This window comes from Alexandromys fortis, unplaced genomic scaffold (genome assembly GCF_014885135.2).
Source record: "Alexandromys fortis isolate MF-2015 unplaced genomic scaffold, M_Fortis_MF-2015_v1.1 scaffold_51, whole genome shotgun sequence".
NCBI classification, from domain to species: domain Eukaryota; kingdom Metazoa; phylum Chordata; class Mammalia; order Rodentia; family Cricetidae; genus Alexandromys; species Alexandromys fortis.
Genome location: NW_026067925.1, coordinates 6908352 through 6928866, shown reverse-complemented (window position 1 = coordinate 6928866; position 20515 = coordinate 6908352). Strand labels below are relative to the sequence as shown.

General features: G+C 42.8%; 1 protein-coding gene across 1 annotated transcript in view; it reads left to right on the top strand.

The window, feature by feature from the left end:
- Nucleotides 1-20515, top strand: part of Smyd3 (SET and MYND domain containing 3) — a 535421-nt gene that overhangs the window by 103773 nt on the left and 411133 nt on the right. The window contains exons 3-5 of the mRNA XM_050142970.1: nucleotides 172-279; nucleotides 1419-1476; nucleotides 8268-8404. Of these exons, the coding sequence (XP_049998927.1) occupies nucleotides 172-279; nucleotides 1419-1476; nucleotides 8268-8404 (303 nt within the window). The remainder of the gene's footprint in view (nucleotides 1-171; nucleotides 280-1418; nucleotides 1477-8267; nucleotides 8405-20515) is intronic.

The following is a 20515-nucleotide window of genomic DNA, read 5'->3' as shown; positions in this document are numbered from 1 at the left end:
ATCTGGTACCTACTTGACGAAGGCTAAATTCTGGATCATTTGCCGTATTACATAATGAGTTTTGTATTTTACAGACATTTTTAGGCTTTTGAAATTAAATTGTTGTTCAGGATTGGCTTAAGTGAAAGTTGACTTTCATCTTCGATGTCCTTCCCTACTCTTGTTTTCTAGAAAAAAGCTTGGCCGGACCACAAACGGGAGTGCAGATGTCTTAAAAGCTGCAAGCCCAGATATCCCCCTGACTCCGTGAGACTTCTGGGGAGAGTCATTGTCAAACTTGTGAGTACACAGCCCATGAGAGAAGCCTGGATTTAATTTGATAAAAGTGATTGCTGATCCTATCCGTATTTAAGACAGACTGAATTTGTGTTAAGGTGGAAGGTGGATTGTCCCAGGCAGTATGGTAAGACAAGAAACCCGTGTTCCTTGAAACTCGGTCATTGACTTGATGACCATGGCTGTATGGCTCCTGTCTATAGAGATTTTGTTACCTCTCTCTTGAGTAGAGTTTTGAGGTAATGGATATTACAAGCTAATACTTACTATGTTTTCTTTGTCATTTTTTTTTCTTACACTGCCTTTACTGTCTTTTCAAGTGCGGACATAATTAGATAGTAATACATTAAATTGACAAATCCTTTTTTTTTCTTTTGTAGAGCCAGGATTTGTGATTCTGTTGTCCTTTCCGCTGTAACACAGCGGAGTCTGAGATCCTGATCTGAGGGCTCTTTTAGATTGTTCCACTAGGTTGTGGTGTAAATGCCTCAGGTTACTGCAGGCTCCAATTTGGTCCCATCATTTACTAATTGACTGTGGACGTTTTCGTTCCCTTTTCTCCACTCTGAACTTTGATAGAGGCTTTGAGACTGTGAAAGTATGGGAACTTCTTGTAAAGAGTTCTTTACTTAGAGACAAAACTGCTTTGGTGATGTTGCAAGGCAGCTTTTAAGGTTGTTACTAACTAACTCCAAGAAAAGCTGAAGAGGCCTGGGGAAAGGACTCTGTGTTTAGTGGTGCTGGCTGCAAGCTGAGGGCCTGAGTTCTGCTTCTGGAACCCATGTGATGGAAGGGGAGAACTGGCTTCTTAAGTTATTCACTGAGACACACACACACGTTCATGAATAAATAAATGTTTTTAAGAAGCTATGAAAATGGCATATAGAAAATAATATTTAAAAAAAATCTCGTTGTAGCTGGGTATGGTAATACACACCTTTAATCCCAGTACTCAGGAGGCTGAGGCAGGTGGATTGCTGTGCGTTCGAGCCCCACTTGGTCTACAGACTAATTTCCAGGACAGCCAGAGCTACATAGTGATGTAGTGGTGTATCATGTCTGAAAAAATTATCCAAGTGTGGTCAAATATACTTATTTATATATGGGAGCGGTCACCTTTGTCTTCTCCTTCTCCTTCCCAGATGGACGAGAAGCCCTCAGAGTCAGAGAGACTCTACTCATTCTACGATCTGGAGTCCAGTAAGTGATTACCCATGACTATCTTTAAACCTACCATTTGCCGACTGAACTCCCCTCCTTCCCTCTCCCTATCCCGCTCCTCCCGTTGTCTCCTCTCCCCAGAGGTTCAGTCCTGGCACTCAGCCTGTGGGCCACAACCATCAGAAACCAACTCCCATGGTCATAGGAACTGAGAAAATGCTCAGTAGTAAAATGACAGCTATGAAGTAGCAATGAAAATGGTGTTATGGCTAGAGTCACCGACGTATGAGGAACTGTATTGAAGGGTCGCAGTGTTAGGAGGGTTGAGAGCCTTCTAGGTCTAGGGCCTCACTCATGGTAGGCACACCCTTAGCCACTGAGTGACCTCCACATACTGCTTTAACGACGACTTTGCTTTTCTGTGTTTATCGCATAAAACAGCCCTGAAGAAGTCTTTGTTTTGATAAACAGCTAACACATACGTTTGTCTAGTTGATCTAGGGTAGGTTGGGAACACCTAGGTTTGTAAAGGTCTACAGTAGGCATAGTCATGGAACTGGGCAGAGGGACTCATCTTCATAGGGAAACTGTGGCAGAGGGTTGGCGCTATGAAGAATTATTCAGTATCGTGAGAATGTTAGGTTTGTGACTTTTGTCAAGCTTTGTTAAAGCACCATACAGTCCTTTCCATGAATATCTGTAATCCTGCAGTGAGAGCAGAAGTCCAGACCTTTAAATGACGGCTTCCCTCTCTTCTGCCGGAAGCCTAGAGCAGGGAGCTGTCAGCCAAGCAGTCCCTCTTCTGCTGTCTGGCTGGACTGTGCTTGTCTAAGTGAGGCTGTTTTGGGCATGTAGTGATCACTCTGCGAATGCTCCACCTAGAAGGACTCCTCCTCTTCAGGAGGCGTTGCTCCGGTCACCACCACTCCAGACACCATGCACTGGCCTGAGAAGACAGGAGCCTGAGCCAAGCCTTGGTGAACTTTAGCTGTCTCTGTTGCTGCTCTTGTTCAAGACGGGAGTGGGAACATCACTTTATGAACTCAGAAAGAAGCTGTTTGATTGGTCGAACTAAAAACTGTTCTTTGATTGGTACAAATACAACCCTTCATTTGCACGCCCTACTTCCTCTGTTCCTGGCTCTATCATTATTAGGCTGGTCACCTAGTTTTCAAGTCAACGTGACGACTCCCTCCTGAGCTGAGTGGTGTTTTAACAGTTAACCCAATAAAAAGCTTCTCCTAAAGGGACTTCTCTCACCTACCTGTGATTTTTTTTTTTTATATCATGGATGGAGTGGTGGTCTGGACTGGTAACACAGGGGAAGTCGATGGTAGTGGAACAGTACCTGTGACGATGGCTGAAGAGTGTCCGGCTCGGGGTACAGAGTAAAAGCAGTGTAATGGTTGGAGAAGGGAAGACTTGAGAAGTCAGTGGGCAGGAGGCTAGGGCCTTGGTCACGGGAAGGGTTCCTGGGAGTTGCCGCACCTTGAAGATAGAAGGCTTCTACATCCAAGGTGCTTGAGAGCTGGGATGCTAGCGCTGGCGTCCTGATTCCCTAGGCTCAAGCTGTCATGCTTAGCTGGTGCCGAACTGCTGCCAGCTGCTGCTGTCACAGATGTTGCTTAGAGCCAAGGGCTTCAGGAGCCACCTTGTGTCAGTTTGGTCGCGCTTGGAGTCCAGGGCTCCGTGCCTCTGAGTCCCCTACCCAGTGCGCTGTCTTTAGCTTCTAAGGTCTCCATTTGTGCACTTCTGGTTTTTACGAATGGAAGCTGTGATTTTTTTTTTTTTTGGTTTGTTTTTTGGTTTTTTGAGACAGGGTTTCTCTGTGGCTTTGGAGCCTGTCCTGGCACTAGTTCTGTAGACCAGGCTGGTCTTGAACTCACAGAGATCTGCCTGCCTCTGCCTCGAAGCTGTGATTTTTTGAATCTATCAATCCAACCCATAATCCTTTGCCGTGTACAAGGGAGTACTCATGATTTCCTCCTGAGCAGGACCGAGGAATCTCACTCAGTGTGTTAGTAACATAGCTGTTAGTCTAAGTGATAACATTTGTCTTCTGTTTCGCCTCCCTTTATCCCCTTCTTCCCTTTCTTGCTTTGCTCTCCATGTTAGCAAAGAGTGACAGCAAAAAGTGTCACCCCAGGGAATCCCTTGGTGTCATCAGCCCTTTAGATGCTAAGAAAAGCTGCAGGTACAGATGACTTAGGCTCTGTGACAGTGGTGAGCATCGTTCTTTTCCTGAGCTACCATGGTGGTTGCCGGCTGCCATGGGTGCCCTATGGCTTCCCAGGTGTGGGTGTCAAGTACAGTCAGGTTTATTTTGCTTCTGTGCAGCCACAGGTCCTCTTCACTGAGGGTGTGAGTGGTTCTAGTCTCAAACTAGCCCGAACACATAGACTACGTTGGTGACACTGTTTACCACTTCTGGATAGAGATGAATGAGAAGATGATCTCTAGATCTACAGTTCTAGGACCTCAAGTGTCAATGGTAATAAATTATTATTTACGAAATCATGGGCTAATTATTCTGTTGGACAAATAATTGGAAGAAAATATGCACACCTGACATGAGGTGGAGCGTTAGTTCAATCTGATGTGTCTTTTCAAGTTTTAATGGAGAACTAATTAGTCATTTTTCTTTGCGGTACTGCTGTGTAATTAACACCGTTTGCCGTGAATTTGACTATTAGCATTAGCCCTGCTCAGGAGCAAGCGATTGCGTTGCCTTTGGTGAAATGCTTTCATATGTTATTAGTGTGACAGTGCACTCTTAGCCTTAATATGTCATTTGTAATGACATATAATTTAAATGTGGTATTATAATTTAAGATAATGCTCAAGGAATCCATACTGGCTTTAGAAAAAAAATCTCTTTTTATGTGTGCTTTTTAGGAAAATGTAATCGACACGTAAAGTATCTAAACAAATTTATGGTGTCCAGTGTATGTATATAATATGTAACAGTAAAATCGGGGTAGTTAGCATTACCATTTCAAAAAGTGTATCATTGTGTATATTGGGAACCTTTTGGAAGTTGAAATGTTTCAGTAGAGTAATTCAGCATAAATATATAAGTAATGAAAATATCAGAATGACAGGTGTTTTATGTCAGAAGTGTGTCATGTTTTTGTGTTGGGAATTCTTTGACTATTTTCATCTGGTAAGGGCTTAAGCCTGTATGCTGTGGAATAGCAGTATGGATTCTCCCAGCTAGCTGTATTTTGGTACCCATTGTCTAGCCTCCTCCCTCTGTCCCGCTGTCCTTTCTCGCATCTGGTGATCACTGTTTCACTGTTTTGTTTGAGATCTGCTTATTTCCTAGCTACCTTTGTCAGCTCGATTCAGTCACCTGAGAGGAGAAGGCTCAGATGAGAACTGCTTAGATCTGGTGGGCGTGTGAACAGTTCTGCGTGGGATCATTTAGTTACTAGTGCATGTAGGAGAGCCCAGGCCATTCTGTGGGGCATTTCATTTGTGTTTTAATAAATAAAGTTTGCCTGAAGATCAGAGAGTAAAACGGCTCCACTGGCCAGCCTTACAGACCAGGCAGTGGTGACACACACCTTTAATCCCAGTAGCCACACTAGTTGCCATAGAAACCGGGTGGTGCACACCTTTAATCCCAGGCCTAGGGAGGAATATAAGACAAGAGGAGACAGCTCACAGACACAGTCTCATTCTGAGATTACTGGAGGCAGGGTAGCCATTTTGGATTGAGGTCGAGGTAAGAGCCGTGGCTGGCTGCTTTGCTTTTCGGGTCTTCAGGTCAAACCCCAATTTCTCTCACTGAGCTTTTATTAATCGTTCTTCACCATTCCTTGAGCAAGTGGTCTTGGGCTGTATAGGACAACTAGGTAAGTCTGTGTCTGTGAGTGCACCAGAGAGAGAGTCACCAAGCAGTGTCCTTCCATGGCTTCTGTTCCTTCTGGGCCTTCAGTTCCTGCCCCAACCTCCTTCTGTGACTGACCTGGAACTGTAAGTCAGATGAACCCTTTCTTCTCCTAAGTTGCTTTTGGTCAGTGTTTTATCACAGCAGCAGAAAGGAAGCTAGGCAACCTTTTATAACTTCCTCCAGTGGACGGGGATGTGCGATATTTGTCTTCCTGTGCCTGGCTGATTTCCCTTAACACTGTGATCTCCAGTCTTCTCCCACCATCTTTTTGAACACCTTGGTAGTATGCTGCTGTATAGATGTGCCTTATTTTCTTTTCTATTCATCCTCATTCCTTGTTTTGAGTATTGTGTGCAGAGCTGCAGTAAATTTGACATAGCACTGTTCTGCACACTGTCTACACAGCATTGTCGAGGAGTTTGCCCATGTTTCTGCATGTATGCCAGGGTTTTTATTTTATGCTTTTGGATAATAACCATTCTAGCCAGAGTGAGATGTCATCTCATCGTCTTAGTTTAGTGTGATTAGCGCTGTGGACTGTTTTGTCATGCGTCTGGTCACCGTTTGTTTCTCTTTTGAGAGCGCGTACTTCCCTTCATCATTTCATATTGCTTTGAGTTCATTTTTGTCGCCATCTTGTTTATTTATTTATTTTTTGTTTTTACTTTCTTTTCTTTTCTTTTTTTTTTTTCGAGACAGGGTTTCTCTGTGGCTTTGGGGCTTGGAGCCTGTCCTGGAACTAGCTCTGTAGACCAGGCTGGTCTCGAACTCACAGAGATCCGCCTGCCTCTGCCTCCCAAGTGCTGGGATTAAAGGCGAGTGCCACCATCGCCCGGCCCCTTGTTTTTACTTTCTAAGTTTCTGCTCCCTCCCTTCTTCCCGATTCCTCCCCCACTGCCCCTCCTCTCCCAGCTACTGAGTTATTTTGAATTCTGTATGTAGTCTAAATATTAGTCCCTTGAGATGAATGACTTGCTGGTGTTCGTCTGTTATGTAGGTTGTCTCTGTGCTGTACTGATTGTATTTTTTTTTAAATTTTTTTTTTTGAGACAGGGTTTCTCTGTAGCTTTGGTGCCTATTCTGGAACTAGCTCTTGTGGACTAGGCTGGCCTCAAACCCATAGAGATCCACCTGCCTCTGCCTCCCGAGTGCTGGGATTAAAGGTGTGCGCTACCACCGCCTGGCCTGATTGTATTCTTTATGCAGATATTTTTATTATTGTTTATTGGGTTTTGTTTTTTAATTTCTGTTTCTCTTGGTAGGATTTTGTGGTTATAGTCAACAGCTTTGTGCTCAGATCAATGTCCTAAACCTTTTCTTTTATGTTTGTTCATTAAACGTTTCATGGTTTTGGTCATATATTTATGTTTTTGATACATTTAATATTGCCTTTGTGTATGAAGAGAAATAGAGTTCTAGTTTCGTTCTTCTATACATGGATATATATCTACTTTCCTGGCACGATTTATTGAAGGTGCCATCTTTTCCTTTAATGTGTATTTGTAGCAACTTTGCCGAGAGTCATGTGGTGTGGGCACAGATGATTTCTGGCCTCTGTGCTCTGGTGCAGTGATGGGCAGGTCTGCTGTCATGTCCATGGCATGTTCTTCAGTGATGATGGAATTGTAGATGTTTCTCACATGAGATATGTCACATTTCTATCGTTGCTACTCCGGGTGGCATAGGCTTTCCAAATGTTTCTCCTGTTCTTGGGCAGGTTGTCATTGTTGATCTCTAGGAATCACATTGAGTTCTTAAGTCACCTGGGAGAGTGTGGGTGTCTTAACAATGTTAATTGTTCTAACTCATGCACATGGGCTGTTTTCTTTAATGTTTATGTTCTTTCTCCGCCCGTCCGTCCGTCCGTCCGTCCCTCTCTCCCTCCCTCCTTCCTCTCTTCCCTTCTTCCTCCCTCCCTCTCTTCCTCCTTTTTAGCGTCTTTCATCAGAATTTTGTAGTTGCAGAGGATTTCGCTCCTCTGGTTAAATCTCTTCCTGCATGTCTCATTTTGGGGTCACAATTGTGACGCACATTGTTTTGTTTCTTTTGTCATTAAATTTGCCATTAATGTATATAAAGTCTAGCCGGGCAGTGGTGGCGCATGCCTTTAATCAATCCCAGCACTCTGGAGGCAGAGGCAGGCAGATATCTGTGAGTTCAAGGCCAGCCTGGTCTACAGAGAGAGTGCTAGGACAGGCTTCAAAGCTACAGAGAAACCCTTTCTTAAAGAAGAAAAAAAAATCGTAGTAACTTTTATGCTGGTTTTGTACCCTGGAACATTACAGAATTATTTTATTTTATGCCAGTTTTGTATCCTGGAACATTCCAGAGTTACTATCAGCTTTAGCTCTTTTCTTATGTCTGGTGTCTTTCTCTTTAACCCCAAGGTAAGGAGAAGAAGCATAGCCTTCTATCTCTGTCTCTGTTTGTCCAGTCTGGGCAGATTTTTCTTATAGTACACATTTTGTCTGACAAACTTCAATTGTTTAAACTTCATATGAACTTCGGATATCTAATTTTCTGCCTTTTTAACCTTTCAGATAATACTGTTTATGAGTCAGTTGTGACCTACTCATGAATTATTATGGGGAAAAGTCAGTTTAAATTCACTGCTTTAATTAGGATTTATGACGGTACAGCTGTGCTCCGTGATGTACAAAATCTGGTAACGCGCAGCTGGTTCGGGTTGCTGTACTTTTAGAGCCCGTCTGTGCATTTATTTATTTATTTGTTTGCTTGTTCGTTCGATAGCTCTGTGATCTGTTTTGTAGATAAAGCTGGATAGATTTAACCGATATGATATGTTTCATGATTTGTAGTTGTCAGGATAGATTGCATGTCAGGAAAGATCTTGTTTAATAGCCATCATTGCACACTGAAAATTATCCGTGATGTCCACTTGGTGATCATACTCTTTCTTCTCTTTACAAAAAAGATATTGACAAACTCACCGAAGATAAGAAAGAGGGCCTGAGGCAACTTGCAATGACTTTCCAGCATTTCATGAGAGAAGAGATTCAGGATGCTTCTCAGCTGCCGCCATCTTTTGACCTTTTTGAAGCCTTTGCAAAAGTAAGTTTGAAGATTCGTCTCTGTGTTCGTGCTGTGAGTCAGTCCTTTACCCTTTGCTGTCTGCAAACATGTCTAGAGCTGCGATGGTACATTGAAGACTGTTAGAACCGCGATGGTACACTGTAGACGGTTAATGCCTGGTATCACTGCCTGTCTAAACGAGCAGGCAATGAAGGAATTCGGTATTGCCTGGACCGAAAAGGGTCTTTTCTGCTTTTCCAGTAATGGTCCTGGAGATTTTCCATTGCTAATACTGCAAACATCCACTTTGGAGTGTTCACTGTCTTTTCTCGAAAGATCACAGCATATCTATTTCATTATATTCTATTGAAGAATTTCGTTTTATTGTTGGACTTATTTTTAATGTTGGTTGTTTTAGTCAAGTGAAAAAAAATCTATTGGAATTCTTTTATAATTTGAAAACACATCAGTTTCTGACTTAAAATAATTTAAAGATCAGATTAGTGTAATCTGGGGTTAAAGAAAGAAAATAGACTTACTTAGTGTTCATCTGTGCTGTGTTAGTGGGAGTTACACAAAGTGTCCTGATTGAGAATGAGCCTGCACGTTTGCTTTGGCCCAGGCAGCAAGGATGCAGTGGGCGGACGGCGCATGCCTGGCACCACCCACTCTGCTCTGGGTCTGCTGTCTTTGTCCATTTCTTTTTAATGGTCGTCATGTTTTACATTGGAAGATGACTTTGCCATTTACCTTGAACTTTGTAAAACACGGATTTTATAACATCCCCCAGTTATTTTAAAGTATACTTTCGAAATTACCTACCTGGTGAACGTAAATGTGATTATTTTGATTGCTAGAGATTTATTCTCGTTTTTTCCTTCAAGGTTATTTTTATTTTTCAAGTCTGTCCTGTACTTTTCTGATAATATGATCTTAGCATTATATTCCGGTTTATCTATAATCCGAATTTGGTTTGAAATATGGTGGCTGCTCCCTGCTTGTTTATTTTGCGCGTTCTTGAAAAGTTACAGCCTCTCGTAGTCCCATAGGTACAGTCACACAGCCTCTTGTATATAGTCTCATAGGTACAGTCACACAGCCTCTCGTAGTCCCATAGGTACAGTCACACAGCCTCTTGTAGTTACATAGGTACAGTCACACAGCCTCTCGTAGTCCCATAGGTACAGTCACACAGCCTCTCATACGTAGTCCCATAGGTACAGTCACACAGCCTCTCGTACGTAGTCCCATAGGTACAGTCACACAGCCTCTTGTAGTCCCATAGGTACAGCCACACAGCCTCTTGTAGTCCCATAGGTACAGTCACACAGCCTCTCGTACGTAGTCCCATAGGTACAGTCACACAGCCTCTTGTAGTTCCATAGGTACAGCCACAGCCTCTTGTAGTCCCATAGGTACAGTCACACAGCCTCCTCGGTGTGAAGCACTGAAAATGCTTGCGGTATCTGGTGCTTCGTCTCTCACCCCGACAGTGCTGCTGCTCTGTGGTGTCATTTCTGCTGTCGAAAATATCTTCCAAACAAGCGTAATTACAGTGTGTATTCATATAGAATGTCTCAGACACTGCTAAACCTAAAACGTGAGTGGATGCCTCGTTCCTGTTGTTTATTGTTAAACGCCTTCAATGGCGTTTATCTTGTGGAACTCTTTCCGTGTCAGGCATGAGAAGCGTTCTGGCCTTGCAGTGAAAGTGGGTAGATGTTTGGATAAATTTTGAATAATAAGCAATCCTCCTTCCACACACTTGTAGACGTGCTTGCTATAAAATGGAACATTTTGGCCTGGGGAGAGGTCTCAGGTGCAAAAGTGCTGACCACACAAGCGGATACTGTAGACTTCCCACCCCCGGCACCCATGTAAAGGGAGGCTGTGGGGGTGCATGCTTGCAACCCTAGAGTGCATATGAAATGTTACAAGCTGGTCCATGGGGCTCCCTGGCCCACCAGTCACTTGTCCAGTCAGGAAGTCCCAGGTCTCAGTGAAAGTCTGTCCACAAAAACCGAGATGAGTGGTTCCCACGGAGTGACAGAGGAACACACCCACCCACACAAGTGCACACGTGTGTGAACACAGAGCCGCACAAGTGTACACATGTGTGCGCACACACCCGCACAAGCGCACACATGTAAACATATATATATATATATCATCGAGATTTTGGAGTCTAGTTGGACTCAGACATGTAACTTGTCCTAAGATATTTTTAGTAAAAGTCAGAGGAAACCAGATAATTAGCTGGACTCCCGTGCTCTTTGCCACAGTGTCCTCAGGTAGTATTTCGTCGCTTGTGGTTATTTTTCTGCTTATAAATTTATCTGTAGAAGACATCACTGTCTTGATTTTGATTCCTCAGGAAAATTACCTTAAGCTAATCAGTGTCCTTCAGACCACAGAGAGGCCCAGAGCACTGAGTGTATAGGAATGCGCGGGCCTCTTCAGCACCGCGTGGGTGGAAGGCACGGGCAGAGGACCTTTCCACTCTTCTAACCCATACCCACTTTATCATCATCTTACAGTCACCCGGAGAGAGGAAACGGGCAGCACCACAGCGCATGCCCGCTAGTTGGCTGCTCCTGCGTGCCTGCCATATGCGAATTGTCCACACACGACTTTCACGTGTGGTCCTCCTCCTTGGTCTGTGAAATGGGGCTTTCCCTGGCCTCAAGGAAAAGACCGTGTGTTCTGGGTTGGTTTTGTTCTCTTTTATAGTCATTTATGTAATATGTCAGCATTAGACTCAATTCACTTTTGTTTTAGCCTGGGTCTTTGTCACCAAAGGCCCATGGCATATTTTGGTAGGAGCGAATCTTGTTTATTCAAGCTGGGCCCAGTCAAGGACACAGTGAATCATCCCTCAAAGCTGCCTCTACTGGTGGCCTTAGCTGCTGGACCCTCTGGTGGAGGGTGGAACCCTCTGGAGTTTCCGGTGGAAGAGTAACGGCTCCTCTACTAGACCAGGTTCTTAGAATGCTTCTAAAGTTGTAGTTTTTGCCCAGCAAAATTTCTGCCAACACTCTAGAGACCTCTCTGCATGGGTATTTGGTGGGTCACAGTCTCAAGGACTTCTTAGAATTGGCATTGGGTTTGCTTTTATCACCTCCACATAAGCAAACAGCAGTTGACGTGTAGATCCCAGGAATTTTTCATGTGCTGTAGGCAACGAATTTGTTGTTTGGTTGTAAAGCTGAGCACCACGAGATATATTGAAATGAATCCCCCCTCCCCCATCCCAATCGCAGCTATCAAGGAGGCTTCTCACTGAGAATTAGAAATTGACCAGAATTTGAGAAGCTCTGTCTGCAGATTGTCCGCGGTGGTGTTGAGAGGCTGGTGGGGAGTGTGGTGCTCTCATTGGCTACCCAGTGGGGCATCCACGAGAGAAGATTGAGAAGGTCAGTGTGTGGAAGATCAGCTCAGTCGTGTGGTTCTTCCTGTCAGAGTTTGAACGAAAGCTGGATGCTTCCCTGCCCTGGCCTCCAGAAGTCCCGCACAAGAAGAGCTGATGCCACGAGAACTGGTGGATGAGTGAGAGATAGATAGATAGATAGTTAGAGAGAGAGAGAGAGAGAGAGAGAGAGAGAGAGAGAGAGAGAGAGAGAGAGAGAGAGTTTTTTTCTGAAACTTAAAATCTATGTTCTTGGGGGCTATAAAACTCTGAAATTCGAGGAAGGGGGGCAGGTGGTGGCTGCCTCTGAGAATAACAGAGGCAGCTGAGGGGCAGGAGATGGCTGGAGACGTCAGTGAGGGAGCTTAGAGAAGGTGATTAGTCACGTGCTCATTAGCTCCCCCTTTGCCTCCTCCCAGCGTGCCCTTCCCTCCTCCTCCCTTACCACACATTTGCTCTTCTGCTTTTACTTTCTTATGAAGTTTCTAGTTAGGTGTTGAGGTGGATTCATCTAGGAAGGGCGAATAAAGACTGCTCTAATGAAGTCTTCAGGTCGAGTCCTAGACATTTGCTCCAAATGCAGAGAAAGAGTGTATAGTAATTCTAGTTATTGACTTACAAGATCAGAAAAGCACAGCTAGTGAGCCCCGATTCATTTATTTAGTTAAAAATATTATTATTTTATGTGTTTGGGTCTTGCTTTCATGTAATTAAGTGCGCCTCATGTGTGTGCTGTGCCCACGCAGGCCAAAGAGAGCACTGTATCCCTTGGAAGGGAAGGCACATACAGTTGTTAACAGCCTTTGGGTGCTGAGACTCAAACCTGGGTCCTCTGAAGAACAGCCAGTGCTCTTAACCGCTGAGACATCTCTGCAGCCTCGAGAGGACAGATTTAAATGGCTGCTGTGTGGTGTGACAGTTAAGTCATTTTCTCAAAGCAAGAAGTGAAATTCTTCTGGTCTGTTTTCTTCTATCTGTGCACTTGTATGTACACACTCAGACACAACACACACACACACACAAATGCACAGGTAGACAAATACAGATAGGAGAATTTCACTTTCTCTCTTTGAGAAAATACATATGTGTGTGTTCACATGTGAATAGGATGTTAGTATCTCCTTTGTGTGTAAAAATGAGGACTAACTAAGTTGCTTGGTAGAGTAGCTGGCGCATTCCTGTGAACGTCTACTGCTGTTGCTCTGCCCCCCCCCCTGCATTATTGGTATTTGAGGATAAAATGTCAGCGTTTTATGCCTCCCAGTGCTGCCGTTCAGCCTTGAGCACAGACTGCGACTGGTTGTAAACCTGAGTTTCAGACGGTTGCTCACTGTTGTGCTCAGAGTCGGTGTCTCTTGAGATGCCGTCAATTACCTGTCTTCCTGAGAAGAAATTTTGCGGCCAGAAAATAGTATCTCTACCCTCATACGGTATTTTTGTTTCAGTCCACAGCTATTGTGGCAAAAATCCCCTTCTGCCTTTGCTTGTAGCCACTCACTTGACTCCTGAGTGTTTCCTGCAGGTCGTGTAAAAAGGAGGTGATGGATGAATTCTGTTTCGCGAGGAGGAGAAAGCTAAATTACAAGTGTTTTCGTTATCATTACTTTCTGAAATGGACTGCACCGTGTAATATTTCTATTCACCATAATGGTTAGAATGGTTATGATTAGGCTAAGTATAATTTTAGCGAACAGCTTTTGAGGTTTTTATAATAAATGCACAGAAAATATGTGTTTAGGGGTTAATATAGGGCTCTGGGAAAAGACAACTACCTTTTATTCTAGATGATCACTTTTCTAAATATGAATTCTGACTGATTAGAAACACTATAAGATCAGACCAATAAAGAAGACACTGAGCAAGTTGCACAGAATATTTCAGAAATAGACATTAAATTGGAAGCAGCAGAATAACAGTGACCTTCCCAACCACAGAACATGTGTCTTTGTGTGTTCCCAGGGCTCTGCAGCACTGTTGGATTTCACAGTGTTGTGCCGTTGGCATGGAGGTTTTCGATTACAAATTCCACATCTGTTTGAGAAGATATTCCCTCCCCTTTTTCTTTCAAACTAAATAATAATTCTTCTGGTTCCATTTTATTCTTTAAGGCACATATGCATTCTTAACTGTACTTTTTAATTTAATAAAGCGTAATTTTTAATGCACGTAGCACATTTGCAGTGCAGGCTGGTTGTGTGCATTTGAAAGCACACATGAGAAGGTGACTCTTTTGTTTTGGGATACTGAACTTTTATATTCTGTTTCATTATGAGCAAATTCTTTTTATTTTCAATTGGAGAATTCAGGATGTGTTATAACAAGAATCTTATAAATTAATAAGATGAGAAGTGATATTGATTAGAGGTTTTGAGGGACATTAGAGATAAGGCCAAATAAAACAGGTCTCGAATTCAGAATTATAACTTGCATTTAGCTGGCATGCACTATCAAGATGTAGAGTGTTGATAATCTGCCCTATCATTTTAGTAAAGAATTGACAAGGAAGTCTTTATCCTTTTCTTTTGAATATTTTTTTTCCTGTTTTGATTCTCTGGGAGAATGCACATCAAGACAAAGCAAGCGTGAAGTTTATCTTGATAGATTCCACTCTCAGTCTAGACCTTCAGTTAATTCCTGCTAGCTGGTTGTGCAGGCTGAGCTGGGCTGGGTGACGCCGGAGCTCTGTGTTGTCTAGTTCGTGCGCAGAACATTACCTCCTGGTGTTTGGAAAGGTCATGAGTATGTGTACGCTTGCCACTTGAGGGCTTCAAGTTCTCATCAGACTAAATTTTAGTGCCTCTTTGTTGATGAGCTCAATTGGGTTTCACTGCTACAGCATGCTATAAAGTAGGAAGGAAGGCAATTTTTTGAATTAATAAAGTGATGGATTATCTAATTACAAAGTTGATGTGAGAGAGCTGCATTGTAACTTTGACTGCATTACTGGATGATCCCAGTGACTGATCAGATGGGCCTGGGTTTCCATTAAGGGAAAATATGCTATTAAATATTTAATACCGAGTGTGAGCAACGCACCAGGACCGCTAACCTCCAGGCACCCGGGTGCGCATACCTATGTGTTTGGCAGAGACCGCTGTTAGAGACAGTGCGGTGTGATCTGAACAGCTGCTGGAGTCTTAGTTGTTGGGATTTTACTTCTCTGCTGGTCTTAAGTAAGGCAGGCAAACAGCCAAGATACTTAATGCACAGTGGTACTGGCATTCTAATTACGAACCGGTGATACACTCATGATTTATATGTTTTTTTCTTTATTATAATAGATTGAGTCCCCAAGTCGATTCAAGAGACATTTGTTCTCAAAGATGCGCATCAGCCCTTCCAGGAAAGTGATGTTTGTTGGACACTTGGGCTTTGAAGACAAAACAAATCATCGCTTGAATTTTAATGATGCTATTTATTTATCATGTTCTTCACTTTTAGCCATTTGGTTAATATTTCTCTTCCTTTATGTGTAAATAATCTATGATGGGTGTGTGTTTATCATGGTTCAAGGCCAGCTGCCTGCTAACTTCCGGAGGTGGGAAGGATGATTAGTGAGCCCTTTATCAGCATTTTTATTTATACTTATGCTGCCCAAGGTTAATTGCTTATCTTGGGTCTACTGCTTTGTCTAAAAGTATCCTTTTACTTGTTTGAGTGTCTAACTTGCCATTAATTCAGGTAAAGGTGAGCTTTTGAAGATGGCAGAACAGTTTTGCCCCTTTATTTAGGGGCAGAAACTTTCTTTTTGGGCTACTGTACCACTCTGAGAAAGTGACCTGGAATTAGGAATTGCATTAACTGGAACCTGAAAAGCTTCCCTGTTTAATTATCGGCAAATAAAATGATACAGAATAATTAGGTGGTCCTGTTTTGTGAATATTATTTTAATAAATATTTAAAAATAGTAACTCAATCTTTAAGTATGCACTCAACAGAAGGGCATCTTTAATATCATGGCAAAATTTATGAAGTTTAGTAAATTAGCTGTCACGTCAGTGTGATAGAGAGATCGCTATTTCAGGAAATGAAGACTTGCGGTATTAACTACCCTAGGGCTTGGAAAGCCTTTCTGTAAGAGGCACGTACCTGGCTGTCACTGCAGTCATGTCTCTAAGGTAGTTTCCCAAAAAATCAATTGTTTTAAATTGCCAAGAAAACTCCCAGCTTGTCATTGATATGTATGTATGTATGTATGTATGTATCTATCTATCTATCTTTCTTTCTATCTATCTATCTATCTATCTATCTATCTATCTATCTATCTATCTATCTATTCATTATTTTTGCTCTAATCTCTTGATTCTACTGTGCCAGACTCCCAAGCACTGGGACTGCAGGTGTGTCCCACCACCCCCCGGTCATCTCAGTATTTTGCCCTCTAAACCTTACGGAATGGCAAACTGGGCTTCATTAACATACGCATTACCTCACAGGGTGTCAGTTTCATTTTGCTGTGGTAGCCAAAAGGCTGAACCGTGTGTTAGAGAAGGACGTGGCTGTGCACTAACGAAGCTTTGTTTGTGAACATAGAATATCAGTTTCCGTATATTTTGACATACCCTGGAATGGTCTTCTGTTCATTTCCCCCAGTAACCTTTAAAAATAAATGAGCATGGTTTTAGCTTGCAGGCTGTATTAAAGCAGATGGCGGGCCAGATTTGGCCTGCAGGCCATTATTTGGCAATCTATAAATCTTTTTTGTAAGCCAGGAGATATTCTGCTCATACTAGGGAACAGAATGTACTGTCAGAAAAGTCTCTAATTAAAAAATAATAATAAAGGGGTAGGAAATGTTTTACCTTTCCTAACAAGTCATTAGTTCTATTTGTTTTGGTTTCCTATTCTATTTATAGGTATACATATATACATATACGACATATATGTGATATCTCGTTTTTCATTTATTTTTATCTCTAAGATAATATAATCCAATAGCTTTAAAAGTTTCAATTCAACAATACAGTACAAGAGATGCAGTTATGCTACTAAAAAAGAAATGGTCAAATAGAGAAAATATATACTTGTTAAAAATAGAGAAAACATATTCTTATTAATGTCTTGTGTGTTTAAAATAAATTAAATTTTGTTATTTTTATATATATGAGAGACAGAATCTCACCATATAGCCCTGACTGGCTTAGAATTTTCTATGTAGACCACCTGGAACACAGAATTAGTTACATCTTCCTCTGCCTCCCAAGTGCTGAGATTAAAGCATGTACCACCATGTCCAGGTTATTTTTAAAATTATTACTATTATTTGTCACTGTTGGTGGGGGGAAGAGAGGCAGAATGAATGAGAGCTGGGGAGTCTTACGTGTGCCACCTTGAGGGCGTGGTGAGCGGAGGACAGCTTGGTTGGTTGTCTTCTACTGTGGGTTCTGGGGAGTGAACTCAAGCGTCAGGGTTGTGGCTAATGCTTTTACCGGCACAGTCATCTCCCCAACACTGTTTATTTTATTTTAAAATAAGACAAGGTTTTGCATTGTAGTTCAGGCTATCCTGGAGCTTTTGGTCCTCTTGCATCATGGCTCTTTCTCCCACTTGCTAGGATTATTGGTGTATATCCCCATTTTTGGATATGTTTGTATTTTTAAAAAGCTACAGGTATTATATTGTTTTATTTTTCCTGGTAGGAAACATAAAGATACAACTTTGTGTTAATATTAGAAATATCTTGGTTGGCGTGCGTCTGCACACGTGTGTGTGTATGTGTGTGCTATGTGTGGGTATACATGCGTGTGGAAGGCAGAGATTGGTAATGAGTTTCTCCCTCTATCACGTCTCTGTCTTCCTCTCTGGAGACTGGGTCTCTCAGCAGTTCCCAGATTGGTCTAGACAGGCTGGCCACACTAGGAGCACAGCTCCCCCGTACTGGGTATCAGACCCTGGTCTGTCAGGTTTCCCTGTGGATGCTGGGGAATTTGAACTCTGGTTCTCATATTTGCACAGCGCGCGTTTGGCCCTCTGAGCCGTTTCTCCAGCCCCAGGTTCAAAACTCTTTGTTTGATTCTTTTATGTTTTTTTTATTTTTATTACTGCCCTCAGACGACGTTGTGATTTGTCTTTTTCTATTACAGTGGAGGAGAGCTTTTCCTGAGAGGAAAAGAACAAATGTGTTTTAGAGGTGTGATGTTAATAGTGACGAAGATTGTCATAAATTGCTCCGCCGCATTTTATAATAAGCAAGAGCAGAGCTATATTTTTGAGATTAGAAATCATTTGTTGCCCTTTGAAGTGGAAAATAGTGTGGTTTGATGCATTAACAAAATAAAGAAATAACTTTGGTGATGGCTTCTCTAAGTCAGATTTTTTTTTAACAAAAATAAGTCCTGATCAAGGTCAAAGGCAGTCTCTCTACATCTCCAAGTAGTTCAAAGGTGTACTTACATTAAAACATTTATATTAAGCACGCAGTGTTGCATGCTTAAAGGGACATATCCCAGTAAGTACTGGTCTCTGAAACATGTTGAAGAAAAGCCAGTGGGCCATACCATTTTTAGCCACTGTGGCTGCAAATCCTTAAAATTAGATGCTCCAAGGATGAATTAGGCTGTCCTGGCATAAGATGAAGCTGCCTGGCCCTGGAAGGGTTTCACTAAGGATCAGAGCGGGGCTGCCAGGATGGGTTGTCTCAGTATATATAAAGTAGGGCCAGAAGGTAAGTGGTGTGCCCCTGGGGCTTGTGAAGTTGTCATATTGTTGGAGCATCATGGGGGCTGCTGGCTTTTTACTTACCTCACCTTCTGAAGTTTCCTTTCTCACTAAGGTTTCAGCTAAAGTCTTCAGTCAGATCCAGCACTAGGGCTGGCCTTTTTGTTTTGTGAAACCAGTCTCCCCTGGTGTTTTCTATTGCAGTTTTTGGTGACTGTATTTTGTGAGCTGCATGTCTTTCCTTCTCAGACTCTCATGTAGGTTGTGAACCTCATGAGAACATATTCATGCTTCCCCGCTTCCTTCATGCAGCGTGACAGAATCAGATAATATTCGGCTGAAAGATCAAAGAAATTATCCACCTCATAACCTACCCAGCTCTTCTCCCCCTCCCTTTCCCATGATGCATCAGGTGCTGTGCAGAAAGCCGGGTTTATTATGTTCTGTTCTGAGACTACTTTTGTTCCTTGATGCTGACTAGTTCAGGAACTACCCTCTGAATTAAAGTACAAATGCACTAGAATGCCAACTTACGTAACTAATGTCACAGCAGCTCGTCGGCAGTCTTTGTTTCTTGTATTGAAAATCATCTCCAGGGCTGGAGAGATGGCTCAGAGGTTAAGAGCATTGACTGCTCTTCCAAAGGTCCTGAGTTCAATTCCCAGCAACCACATGGTGGCTCACAACCATCTGTAAAGGGGTCTGGTGCCCTCTTCTGGCCTGCAGGTATACACACAGACAGAATATTGTATACATAATAAATAAATAATTTTTAAAAAAAGAAAATTATCTCCGTAAAGTCAGGAAATTAAGAATATTCGATGTAATAGTATTCCCCCCCGAACATCTTGAAACTAGATTAGGTTCTCTCTACACTGAAGAATTTCAGCTTCGGCGATCTGTGTGTCTGTGCTGAAATGACTGGGACTCGCCCAGCCAGCCGAGCACTCTCACCTCCGGTGTCTCGACAAGAAACAGAATTTCTGCATTACACATCAGCAATATGTGGGTTCATTGGTCGTTCCAATGCTTTGGCCCATGGTAGACCAGGAAGCCGACGGTGTTAGACAGTGGTGCTGGGCTGTGTGTCTTATCAGTAGATCAAGGGACAGTGGAAGGATTGGCCTCGGGATTGCCAGTGCCGCACTCTCCGGTTCTACTTTTAGTATTTTATAACTCTACAAAGTACTTTCCGTCGATAGACATGGTTATTTCCATCCATAGACACAGCCGTCTCAGTCCATAGTCCACGGTCATCTCCATCCATAGTCCACGGCCGTCTCCATCCATAGTCCACAGTCATCTCCATCCATAGCCACGGCCGTCTCCATCCATAGCCACGGCCGTCTCCATCCATAGCCACGGCCGTCTCCATCCATAGCCACGGCCGTCTCCATCCATAGCTACGGTCATCTCCATCCATAGTCACGGTCGTCTCCTGCATCAGCCCTCAAAGTGACTGTGGTATTCTGCCCTTTGTAGGTGAGGAATGTGTAAGGTCACACATGTGTAAGGGCAGGGATCAGAGCTCTAGCCTGACTTCCTCACCGCAGAGTTCCTGCTCACCTTACTCCTTCACACTGCACTCTGTGTGACGAAGGTTCTGTGGTATGGCTCTAATTACGAAGGAATAAAAAACACAGGAACCAAATCCAGAGCGACAGAAATAAGAATATTTACTAGTATTTCTCTTTCTATTAGGAAAATATTGGTGCGGGCAAAGCAGTACATTGTAAAATACTGTTCCTCCCTGTTTCCATGCCAGGGATCTGTTGTGTTCCCCGTTCCCTTTCTTCCAGGCAGCCCTAACTTAGTGTGGGTAGGGTGGGTTGGAAGACGGTATATTTTCTTATCAAGTCGTTTGCATTGCTAGAGCTGCAAATCCATGTGCAAATAAAGGCCATTGAAGTAGAATTTGCATGGGGAGAAGGCTGCCTTTTGATATCTGAATTGTGTAGCCTGTAAGTACCATATATTAAAATGTGAATTATTCAGGAGCCCCCCCAGCATGAGTCTGTATTGTTTCTAGGTCATTATTAGACATATTTTCTCTGTAATTCTATAGATAGATATTTTGTACATTAAAC